This window comes from Protomyctophum parallelum, assembly GCF_964188405.1.
Source record: "Protomyctophum parallelum genome assembly, chromosome: 22".
NCBI lineage: Eukaryota > Metazoa > Chordata > Actinopteri > Myctophiformes > Myctophidae > Protomyctophum > Protomyctophum parallelum.
The window spans coordinates 4036544-4049438 of NC_139714.1; the positions used below are offsets into that span (position 1 = coordinate 4036544).

Consider the following 12895-nt stretch of genomic DNA (forward strand, 5'->3'; position numbering starts at 1 on the left):
GAACCCTTCTTTCAAAACCAGTCTTATGACCCGACCGACCTGAAACCAACTTTCTACCTGGATGTCGGTATGAAAAGGAGACGTCCTAAACAATAACGTACAATTATGATGTTTTTGCAACGCTTCCTGCTGTTCTACATGACGCCGACAATGTATAGAAATCAGATCGAGGCTTTGCTTTTATATGAAATTGCCCATATGAGATTAATGATATTTTATGGAAGACGCTGCTGAACATAAAGTGAGTTTGACCCCTTACAATGCTCTAATCTAAAATTGCCGCTGTGCTATAGCTCTCAATGTGTTGCAGATGAATTGAGAGCGTGCTTCTGTGACTGAAATCAGACTGAGAACTTTAATGCATGAATATGTTATAAGAGAAAATTATCAAACATTCTGTAGATTGGGTATTTTCACATTTTGTAGGGACATATATTATAATGTGTGTGCTTTTTTATTTTCGTAACGTAAAGAATGACTCCGCGCACAGGGAATACGATGCCAAGATAGGAAATCTTTTATTACAGAGAAAAAAAAACTTTTCTTCCAAAATATAGAAATCTGTACAACTTCCGCAACAATCAATTTACATGAACTGTACAAATTTACAGCAGTTCATCACAACATTACCCAAAGAAAAGAAAAAATGAAAACAATAAAAGGTGTACTGACATGAGATCACATGATAGTAATAGACAGCTTTTCTTCTTGGGTAAGCTCAGAGATTTTTTTGTTTATTTTTTGTTTTCTGGTTTTGTACGTAAATAAAAAAAAAACAAAAAAAACAAAGGATAAGTCTATAAGTACAGATCATGGAAACTGATATTTTTTCTTCTTTTTTTTTTTTTTTTACCAAAACAACTTTGGTCCTTGCCAACACTCCCACCAACAAAATGGCTTCACTTACGGAAAAAAAAAAATGTTATCAGTGTTAAAAGATGAAATACAAAAGGAATACACAAGCTAAAACACCTCAAGATATCAATTATTGGCACTTCCCATGTGTAATGTTATGTACTCTACCATTTTGTTTTACAGTTACAATACATTCTACAATATGTAAAACACCCCAAATGTGAAAGTGGCAATAATTCAACTCAGCGATGACAAAGATTGACAACAGAAGAAAACAACTATTCCCTTCCCATTTCATGTCTCAACATGCAAAACCTTTCCATAAGAGTATTTATTGAATGTCCGAGGCCTGAGTTTGGCAATACATTCCAGGAAGAGACCCCTCGCGTCTCGAAAATGTCACACAACTTCAACTTGACATATTTAGTGCATTTTATGTGCTATCTTACCTCTCTGACTATATTCAAAGCGCTCTCACGACATTTCGGAAACCTACGGTATGTGCACACAAACTGAATGGATGTCATTGAGAGATTCAATATTACTGTTGTCTTGGAAAAAGAGGAAAAAAAACATTGCTGGAGTTACCATTGCTGGAGTTTGGGTGTTGAGAAGGGCTTCAAAGGGATTTGGGGGTTTCTTTTCTCGTTTCCATTCGTTTTCTTTCTATAGGTCTACAAAACGAGGTCTGGTTAAAATAGGGTGTCGGGTCTCCAGACTAAACGATCCCCTTAACGAGAGGATGGTAGAGCATGGGGGGGGGGGGGGGGGGGGGGGGGGGGGGGGCTACGATGAGAACAACATTTAGAGAACAGCGAGACAAATCAACTGCCTCACGTCCCCTAAGTACAGACCAATCTCGTAACGCCTTGTGTGGCATGAAACAATAACATCTACAGTGGAGCGGCATGGCTTTATAACCACTTTCAACCTGGCATTGCCCGATTCATGGGACATGAACACCCCCCCCCCCCTCCCTCCCCCCACGAAAAATAGCCGAAGTGCAAGATCACATCGCGTCGCATTTGAGGAGCGCCGCAAGCCTGTAGATCACGCCATTTCCCACTGTTTGTCATATGCCGAAGTGCGGAGGGCTTAAGTGGTCGAAACGTGACGCCACCAAAGCTCTCTGGACGTCCAGCCGACAGGCCACTGTCCATCTGGTCAACATGAAATCACTGCTTTTCAAAGATTGCTGAAGGGAGCATCAGCAGAAAGCAGATTGCAGTGCGTCATTGGCTATAGCTGTGTGTGTTACCCATGATCCTCTTGGGCTTAAGGGAGCTTAGACACCAGCAGTGGGTCTGGTGGTGGTGCTGATGATGGCTGTGTGACAGACAGGGTTTTTTACCCAGGAGGAGCAAGGCAGCAGGGATCGAGCAGACCTCACGTGTATTGTAAACAAGTTGTTGCTACTCAAGCTCAGTATTTCCACCGCACCGCCGTTTTCAGTGAGACGATCAAAGTTTTAAAAAAAAATTAGAAAGAAAAGGAAAAACAGCCTCGTACCCTCCCTCGCCATTCTCAGATTCCTGCCCCCCCCCCCCCCCCCCCCCCCCCGTTAAGTGCAGCTTGAGCACGCTCAGATAGGCGTGTGCTGGTTTCTGTCCGTCACCTAGAACGGGAGGGGGAGGGTTTGAGGTGATTCCAGTCGGGAGGAGGAAGGGGGTTGTTGAGTTTGGATTGGGTTTTGGAGAGGCAGGTGGGGTCAGGGGCGCGGGGCTGAAGGGATTTTAGCTGCCCTGGACGAGAGTCCGGCCCTTGCCCAGCCCCCCCTCCCCCCGCACCCGCTCTTACACACCATCGCGCCCCTCACCTCTATCCCTCCCTTCCGTAGGAACCGACTCCCCTCGGGGGGTGATCAAAGATCAAAGAAGATGATATGTCACATTTTATTTCTACCTGCATCCTTTAAGAGGTGGTGGCTAGCGGCGAGCTGCCAGGCTGGATGGGGAGGGGGGGGGGGGGGGTGGTTCACATAATAACCCTGGTCTGAGAATTGAGGATGGCTCATAGATTAGGACAGCCGGGTCTATGTGTAACACAATGCACCTCCCCCGGCAACGCAAGACAAGGTATCCTCGTCTGAGTCTCTGCCCCATCCAGGATGCTGGGTGAACTAAACCATAAACAGACTTCTGAGTGGAGCTGGTCACTGAACTGTCCTGCAGACCTTTCCTTATACGCTCTCGTGCGCATGCGCATGCACATGCACACGCACACACACATTCATCACGCACTCATCACACACTCCAGAGCTTTCGTACTAGCCTTCCACCAGGACAAAAATCACGTTTGGGGAGGGGAGAGGAGAGATGGATAGGAGGGAGCAGCTTAGCTTTGCTTCCTGTCTGGGCTTTTGGAGAACAGTGCCACGCGAACGGACAGAAACTTGCCTAAGGAAACACGACCAACCAATGTCACCCTACAACAAAACGGCTCTGAAATGTTCACAAATACAGTGTAAATATCGTTTCGAAAACGTCTCCCCCCCCACCCCCCGCCCCAACTTAATAGACAGATTAAACAAGACCCCCAACACAGGAAGTGTCAGTAGGAACAAAGGGCTACAAATGGGGGGAGGGAGGGAGCAGGGGGGGCACAGCGTGTTGAAGAAGAGATGACATTCGAGTGGATGGAATGCAGGCGATTTTCCTTTCTCTGAGTTACACGTCCCACACAATCGCAACGTCAAAGTGCTTTCAAAGTCATTTATGACGGGGGCCAATGTGACAAACAAAAAAAAAGGGACAGGCCCACATCTAGGTAAACAGGGCCCATCCCTGTTATGCTACACTTTGAAATTTTGGTAATGCAGGGAATAAAAAGGCAATGGAGGAGGAGGAGGGTGGGGCCAACGTAACAACGACATGAGAACTTGATTGTGAATTTCATCAACATTCATTTAAGCAAAAAGGAGGGGAGAGGGGACGCGAAGCCCCCCCCCCCCGGAGCCTCCTCTCTGGAAAGCTACACATACGTGTGTGTGTGTGTGTGTGTGCATGTGGGAGGGTGGTGGGTGGGGGGCGGGCAGGCAGGGAAGTGTGACACGCCAGTATCCATAGGCAGCAGGCGTCACAGCAACCCTCCCATGTGCACTTACACATCGCCTCTGTCGGGTGGAAACCTCATATGTCCCAAAACTGTTACCTATAAGCAGGATTCAGGTTCAAAGGTATTTAATTTAAAAAAAATGTAGATCTATTTAAATATGGATATGAGGTGTCTGCCCTGACAGAGACGATATGGCTCTGTTTCGACCACAAAGGGTAAAACCCAAGAACCTTCTAAGAACCTGTGAAATACGTATGGCACACACGGTTTCCTTCAGTTCTTGTAGTCGCAAAGAGCCAATACTGTACAGGCGTGTGTGTGTATGTGTGTGGGGGGTGGGGTGGGTGAATTTCCTAATGCTGTGTGTCAGGGAGGAGGAACAGAGGCGGAGACAGAAAACCTTTGTGCCGACAGCCCACAGGATAAAGAGAAAAAATAAACAAGTGCCCCGTGGTCCAAAATAAGAAAAGGAAAAAATGCTCTAATTTGGCATCGTGTTTGCCTTGGGCTGACCAATGGAAAGGCACGGTCTGAACCTCATCATCCTCCCGTTACACAGGAAAACACACCAAATGAAGAAACAAGAAAAACACGTCTGGATCTGAAATTCATCGGGTATAATTCCTGACAAGAGCTTCCGTTACGATTTAAGAATGTTTCTGCGCTTGCTGTTGTTGCGACTGTGGCGTCGGTGAAGACATGGTACCCATAGTAACCACAAGATTAAAAGTGCAAAGTCAATATAGACCTCGGCGTTAACGAGCGATGCTGGAACCCCACCTCCTCCATTCAGCGTGACGATGGAGCCAGTCACCATGTTGTTTACAGTCAGGGGGTGTGTGGGGGCGGAGGGGGTGGGGCTTGGGTTGCTGCTGGGCTCCTGGTTGGTTGGTTGGTTGGTTGGTTTAGCTGCCCCAGCGGTTCCAGTTCCACACGGCCTCTCCTGAGAAAACGGAGGGCCCCGGTAGATCCAATGACACAACAGAACAGACCATGACGAGGGTGGGTGGGGGCCGGGGATGGGGGGGGGGGGGGGGGGAATATCAAACCTACAAGGTTTCCATCACCTGGACGATAGGCCACATCCTCTGCTTCTTTCTTCTTTTTGTTTTTTCTGGTTTCGTTAAAAGATTATTATTATTTTTTTGTATTTTCATTTATTTTTTCTTTCTTTCTTTCTTTCTTTCTTGTTTTAGCTTTAAAAAGGCTCGTCCTGCTTCCCGGTCGAAAGGACCCGACCGAACCGACAGTGAGACCCTGAATGGAGAGCGAGGCCGGGAGGAGGGAGGGAGGGAGGGAGGGGTTTCCCCCTCCCCCTCTTTAGCTGGACACAGTCATCATGTTGTAGGCTTTGGAGGGACTGGTCCTTCCCAGCCCCATCATCTCCTCCTTGCAGCTGACCGACGCACCGCTCCCCGACGCCCCGCCACCGGCGGCCACTGGCATGACGGCCTGCGCCACCACCACGGGCTGGGACTCGTAGAGGACGCAGATGGAGCCGTCCTCGCCGATGCGGTAGGACACCTCGAAGGGGTCCACCCAGAGTGTCAGCTCGCTGGGCAGCAGCGAGTAGAGCTGCTGGATGGTCAGGCCGATGCGCTGGCCCGCCTGGCCTATGAGGGGGTCCATCTTGTGGTTGATGCGGATGCAGCGGTAGCCCGAGCCCTTGCAAGGCCTGTCGGGGAACCAGTGGTGCTTGTATTGCTCTGCAGAGACACGGAACACAAGAGAAGAGAATATGTTAGCCCCGAGGTTATTCTGTGACCTTGGAACTCAGCTTCAAGAGGTGGATTGGGGGTATGTCCCTGCGACATACTAGTAGCCATAGACATAGAAAGGTAGACAACTCATTTGGCTCTGGGGCGTGCGTATCTCGAGAGGAGGCAAGCTTTTGTGAACAAAATTACCCAGAAAAATGTGTCCGACACAAAACTGGGTCCCGGCCCATTGTTTGGGAAACACTGCTAAAGGGCCAGGTGGACTGTGGACGTTCTACTCGTGGCCCCAGGGTGCAGATGGGATCTGTAGGGCCAGGGCAGTCAGTCACTGCAAAGCAGCTTTCAGCCCAGGGATCAAAGGGCGAGCTACAGATAATCACTCAGACAGACTTAGTGCTGACACAAGGCCACAGGTGTTTACTGTTTAGACACACATATGTGTCAGACTTAAATAAATAATAACAATAACGGTCAACACCATTTTTCGTACGCATATATATATATATAGATAGAGCTACCGATTTGTATTGATTGATTGAAATATGTATTAACAGTTTGCAGAATTACAGTACATTTCAAGCACAACTCAATGCAAAGACTGTTAACTGTGAGTGGACGACCCAATAAAGCATTACACTTGTTTACAAGAGAGTCCACCTAGTTCAATTCATCTCATACTTATGTATGTAAGAAAACCAATGAACAAACTTAGGATCGTTACATGGCTCAAATGAACAGCACACTACAGTCTAATAATTCACATAGTGGTTACACAAGAGAAAGACAATCAAGTAACGTTTGCGTTACAAATCGGTACACGGGAGTCAGGTGTAGTAAAATATCTCTTCTGACATTTTTTTACGTGGGTTAACATTTCGTTTCATATGCTTTTGCTGTATCCTAACAACACGAGAGGTTGTGATTATATCGCACAGCCTGTAGTGATATGGTATATACCTACCTTGAGGGTACTATTGCTATTGAGGGTACTATTGCTTTTATAATGACATGATTGCCCACTAATAACTGAAATATGCACTCATAATTTCAACAAAAAACGTGTTATGCTGCCAAGTGCCAACTAAAACCTGTTGTATGTAATATACCTTGTCAATCAGGTGAAAAGGCGGAAGCATAATTCAATTATTTAAATGATATGTTCTGTATTCTGCCTGAAGGTGATCGTGTGTGTGTGTGTGTGTGTGTGTGTGTGAGTGTGTGTGAGACAGACATAACCTACTTCATTATTAATTTAATTTATCTGCCATACACCATCAGAAAAGTGATTTACACACCCATTAACGTGGCCATAACAATAATGCCAAATAACACATGAACTTGAATTAATGTGCAGAAATATTCTATCGTTAAAAATGTATTAACTTATTTCAAAAATAAATAAACAATTAGTCTACATCTGTTGAAATGGGGCCGTAAAACAGCCATTGTGTAGCTGATAAGCGCCATAAACAGTCTGTCAGCAGGGTCCTGGGTCTACGTGACAAAGGGAGGGTCACTGAATTGCACAATCACTCCTCTGGGTCACACAGTCTTCCATTACTGGCAGTGTTGCCAGTAGTTGATTTTTGCGAGAGAAACAAGCAACCCGGTTTTAAAAAAACTAAGCGACTGTACTGTAGGCCACATCAGCAGCAGCTATTTTTATAGCCGATCTACAAGCTCTGCTATTAAAAATAAAATAAAAAGTGGTATGTTTTTTGAACAAACAAATCTTGTATGGGGATCCCAGGAACTAAATATTTTCAGATGTCCTTGACATTAAAGGACCACTTCACCACTTTTCAACCTAGCTTCATATAATTGGTCCTCACTAATGTTCATTATGTTCAGTCTGTGTCTCATAGGATACATAACCGACGGCAGTTCCGAAACCAGTTCACATAATGGAAGTCATCGTTCTCACCATAATACAAATCTCAATATACATATATTTTTTTAATCTTGTTTTAAAATAATCGACCTAACAATGATGTCACTGGTGGACGGGTTTCGAACTGCCCACAGCCCTCCTATGAGACACAGACTGAGTAGGAAAATAGACTGTGGTATTTTATCATGAACATTAGTAAGAGGACAAATTTTACGAAGATAACTTGAAAAGTGGTCCTTTAAAACATTTGAGAACCACTGTTTTAAACAACATTAGGAAGCAATAAGCAACTACACTTTAAAAACAAGCCCAACAACAACAAAGAAAGCAACCCACAACTACCAATATTTGAAGAAAAACAAATCCCATCTAGAAGCTTATAATAGGCAGACATGGCAACACTGATTGCTGGCAGAACAACAACACCAAGCCCCAGCCAACCATCTGGGATAGAGGTGCCCCTCCCCTTAAAGAGACAGTGTCCTATTTTTCTGACTGGCGCTTTGCTACTGCAATGAAAACAGTGAATCAGAGTGATATCACTGCTATGGTATGTCAGAGGCATTTTAGAGTTAAAAAAAAGAGAAAAGAAGCTGTGTTTATATTCCGCAATACTCATTCAGGCGTGGAAAGCAAAAGAATGTGGCTAATTGTTATCTTGTAGTAATTTTATTCCCCCCTTATTAAAAAGGGAAATTAATTTGTAGTGTAGTCTTATAGAGCAAATACCTTTAATGAGGAGATGATTTAAGATGAACGCTCCTCCCGTTTCTTGTGGTGTCTTTTCTTTTACCGAGCTCACCCACTCAGGGAAACATTAACATCCATCCCCCCCCCCCCCCCCCCCCCCCCCCACACACACACACACATTGAATTTCCATTCACGGTAATACCTCGAGGTGTATAGTGCTGCCTTGGCTTAATGAAAAACATGGTAAGTGAAGTAGGCCACAGCGCTGAGGCCGGAGGCCACCTGCACCACAGCTTTGTGAGACGGAACCCTGCCCCCCCCCCCCCCTGCTTCCAGATTTTGTGAGAGAAATAAGCAGCCAGGAGGTCTATGAAAAAATCACACCAGTGTGAACCGAGTGGTGCAACTCCCGTCTATTGGTTCTCTGTATCATTCCAATTTGTATCGTCCAATTTCTTCTCTGTATCGTTCCAATTTCTTCTCTGTATCGTTCCAATTTCTTCTCTGTACTCTGGTGCCCCCTACTGGTATAAATAAGTAACATACTCGTGCTCACTTATACAAAAAGGTACCTACCTACCTACCTAGGTACACGGACGTTGCTGGATGTAGGAGTGGTTGCACCACTCAAAAAACAAGACCAAAAAGAAAGCGACTATAGGCTAACATGCGACATTACAGAAATAAACAAGCCCAAATTATCTTGTATAATAAGCATACATGTGCACTACCCTGTGTCTTAGCGCAGCGCGGCTGTGTATACAGCCCTGCTAACGGAGGGCTTGGCAGCCATGAAAGAGCACAGTAGAATATATGGATGGTCTTAATACCTCTGGTATGAGCCACAAATACGCATAACCATGTCCATGACCATAACCATAAGAGCAGGGAATTTCCCCACCTCTGGGCCGTGAGGACATTGTAAACTGGGACCACAGATAATATTGGCAGAACACAAATGATTTTATTGATATATAACACTGATATTAAAGTATCAACTAAGAAAAATAAATAGGGCCTTAAAGTATCCAAGCCGAAACACAACCCATTAACTGATAATCAAAATAATTGAAAATGCCCATGTCCCACCCATAAGTGGTCAGATGGGTGGGCCACAAACGCGTTTGAGATCTTCGGGAAGTGCACGGGCCCCTAATCCAGAAAATGTTGTGAACCGTGGTTCTAGAATAGAGCAGCTGGGAACAACAGCTCTGCTCAGCTAGGCCTATTCTTTAGAAGCAGGGCACTGGAAGACAGGGGGGGGGGAGAAGAATAAACAGACTGAAGTCTCAATCTCAACATAAAGAGTTTAACATAGGTTTGTTTATTTAGGCTCACACAGAACTATTGTGAATACTAGGCATAGTTTGGGTGAGCAAATGACAAAAGGCTCCAACAAATTGTGGCGAGGGGGGACCATAATGATCGATGGTGAAGAATGTCTCTGTCCGACGAGTGACTGGGGATTTTCCATGGCTCTTGGGAGACGCTTTTAGACAGCGAAAGGCCTATAGAGTGACTTTTGTTGTATTCTCCAGTGGTCGTATTTCCTACTGCACTTTGTTTTTATACGTCGATTATAGCCTTTGAATGCCTGTCAATGAAGGGCCTTTCCATCATTCTGATGTTGCCATTTAATTGTTGGTCCTAATAGCCTATTTTCTTTTTCACACTGCACTTTATGCTCACGCTTTAGTGCTGTTGTTTGATTAGATTTTCAGTTGTATATAAAGCCCTTTGTGTAACTATGTCTCTGCATGCCATATCGCTCAAGTTTATCATGTTGTTATAATTATATGTTCTAGATAGGCCACTGCTAAAGCTCCACTAACCACTAAGACGTTTGCAGACAAATAGGAAGAAAGAAAGCTTTGCTATAACTTATCGTTATGCAACTATTGAAAGAATCGGGTCAGTTCCGACCCCCTTAACCCTCCAGAAGCTTTTCATCATGTACACACAACAGACAATTGAAAGCGGAGTTCAGATGGACAAAAAAAACCCTGGGGTTGACGTTGACCCAGTTTATTTCCAGGCTCCTACAGGGTAAAAAAAAAAAAGATGTATAGTTTTGTTTATGGACACAAGTAAAAATGGGGGAGGGGGGGGCGTTCTTTGTTAATCTTCTGCACAACTTTTATTCTCCCCCCATCAGATGACGTTGTCCAACACCCCCTCCCGTCTGGTTAGCGGACCGCCCCAAGCCCCATCCCCCACCATCCACTGACAGACTGGAGGCTGGGGGCCATTTTGCTCACACACACAGACAGACTCCCCAACTTTGGTTGTTTACAAACAAACACGCACGATTAATGAAGTTCTCCGTCGTCATTTTAATTTTCAACCCCCCCATCAACCAAAAACATTATTCAAAAACAAAAGTATAATTTGTTTTAGGGCCTATTTTTATTTATCTCTTTTTTAGGTAAAGAAAAGTGTAGACCAATTTGTGTTGATGTGCTATATATTTGATTTGATATATGCCCATTTACAAATAATACAAAGTGGTCTTTTATACGTGATACAACCGCCCACACGTTCAGCAGGGGAGTCATTCTAAAGAGCTTTATCGAGCAAATGGTGCACATCATCAGCGCACTTCCTTGTTTGAACAAATACAGCAGCCATTTCTAGTCCTGGTGTATCAAAGGGAACAGAAAAACGGCCGTTCACACGATTTAACGCGACGCCTAGTAGCCTATAATATACGAACACACGACGACGACAAATAGATCGAACGTCCTGATGAATTGAAAATGGAGGACCCCATGATGTAAACAAGTCTTCGTGCTTTTTCTGGTTTTAATCTCGTAGCAGTTTTTTGACGTGTGCTTTCGTTTGAAGTGTAGGCCTACCCATTCTACATAATGTGAATTTAAAAAAAATCTATGAATCAACCGCGCATCTCTCGGAAAATGCGCGGTGTTGCGCGCTTTGGAGCGCGGATGACTTCTGTGAGAGAACAAAGAGCGCTCCTTAATCCTTCACCAAGGGAACAGGCTACAGTCCATATGTGTGAGACAGTGGCACTGTAAACAATATAGGTATAGGCAATAACACATAGATCAAATTAACATAATTCATGAATGTCCCATTCCCCCCATCTTACCTGACAGAATGTCCTGTAAGCTTTGGCTAAACGTCTGAAGCTGCCGATCGTTTACGTGTCCTTTTATCCGCAGGAACCTCGACAGAAACCCGACGGCGGCCGTGATCTCTGGCTTCATGGTTCCCCGAGCACAAAGGGTATGCATTGAGGTGGAGAGTAGAGCAGCCACGATGAGGCTCCGTGCGCTTCTTTCCCTATAGTGCGCGGTGGCGTTGATCTAACGATGATGTCCGACGTACGGCAGTTCGTTTCCCTCTCCACTTTCGCGCAGCGGCGATGGTGAGCGTCGTCGTCGGTCGCCTCTTCGTCTTGTGGCGGTGGTTTGTCTCTGGTGGTGGTGGCGGAGCCTATGCTTGGCATTTATGTTTGTCGAGGTAGGGGTTGTGGGGTTTTCGGAGAGTAAATTGACGTTGTGTGCTTGCCAGGACGGTGTATATAGGCCTATGGGCTAAAATACAGTGTATATAGGTTGACGCCTGTTGTGGGGGTTGTTGGTAAACAGATAGATACATACAAGGGGGTGGGTGACGGTGCCAGCCCAGCTTTAAGCCACCGTCCCTTCCTTTTTTGTTATTTTCCCACGACGATCCTCCTCCAACCGCCAGACAGAGTGAGCGAGACGGAGGCTCGCCGTGGTCTTTATACGGCCCCCACCGTGCCGACACGGGGCCAGTGTCGTACAGCAACAAAGACGCGCCAATCGGCGCGGCGCACGGGCCTGGACGGGCCCATAATAATGTGGAGGAGTGGACTATACTATTGCGCGTCACGCCGCAGCCCTCCGAAAATAAACACACCACGTGAGGGGAGCGCACACACACACACACACACACACACACACACACACACACACACACACACACACACACACACACACACACACACACACACACACACATATACACGCACGCACGAAGCGTGAAATTAACCCTCTTGTTATCGGGCACAATATACAACAACACAACACAGTCAAAAAAATAATAACTGATGTCACAAATAACATTTGCTGCACTCTCAGGGTTATAGCTTAGTTGTGTGTATAGTGTATGTTATAGTACTGTGTAGCCTATATTTGTAGCCTACGACTATACGTATCTAAATGTTATGATGAATTGAACATGGTGGACCCTATTGTAAGCATTGGCAAGTGTAATGCTTTATGGTGTCAGTTAACAGTTTTGTATTGAGTTGTGCTTGAAATGTATAGGCCTATACCAATCTGTTAATACATACTTCAATCAATCAATAGCCTATACAATTAAGTCAAGATGGATAAGGGCACAGACAAAGGCAATGGCATTCATTAGTGAGATGATGTATAATGCACCCATATTGAACCGAGGTGTGATTATGCACAAGGCAGGGCTGGGTGCAGATATATTCCATTACATGCATTGCAACATTATATGCTTGCATATCAATATAATATAGCCTATATAATTTACAACATGGTCCTAGACAAGTCTTCTAAGCTTGCACCAGAAATGACCCCCGGTGTTTTCTGTACATGTAGGCTATGCTTGTAGGAATGTAGGCTATTACACCTAGTTCTTGCTACTGTGTTTGTCTTTATATGT

At 45.1% G+C, this 12895-nt stretch overlaps 1 protein-coding gene across 1 annotated transcript; it reads right to left on the reverse strand.

Annotated features, from left to right (window-relative positions):
* Positions 1-494: 494 nt before the first annotated feature.
* Positions 495-11918, reverse strand: btg1 (B-cell translocation gene 1, anti-proliferative). The gene is made up of 2 exons (XM_083758210.1): positions 11319-11918; positions 495-5615 (listed from the first exon to the last, which is right to left on the reverse strand). Exons 1-2 carry the CDS (start codon positions 11461-11463, stop codon positions 5230-5232), a joined length of 531 nt encoding a protein of 176 aa, XP_083614336.1. The 5' UTR covers positions 11464-11918; the 3' UTR covers positions 495-5229.
* Positions 11919-12895: the final 977 nt, after the last annotated feature.

What these genes read in the sequence shown, in the direction of transcription:
- btg1 (XM_083758210.1), bottom strand. Translation starts at nt 11,463, where the DNA reads ATGCATACCCTTTGTGCTCGGGGAACCATGAAGCCAGAGATCACGGCC. An exon ending in CTTACAGGACATTCTGTCAG is followed by an intron (nt 5,616 to 11,318) that starts GTAAGATGGGGG and finishes GTGTCTCTGCAG; the next exon opens with AGCAATACAAGCACCACTGG.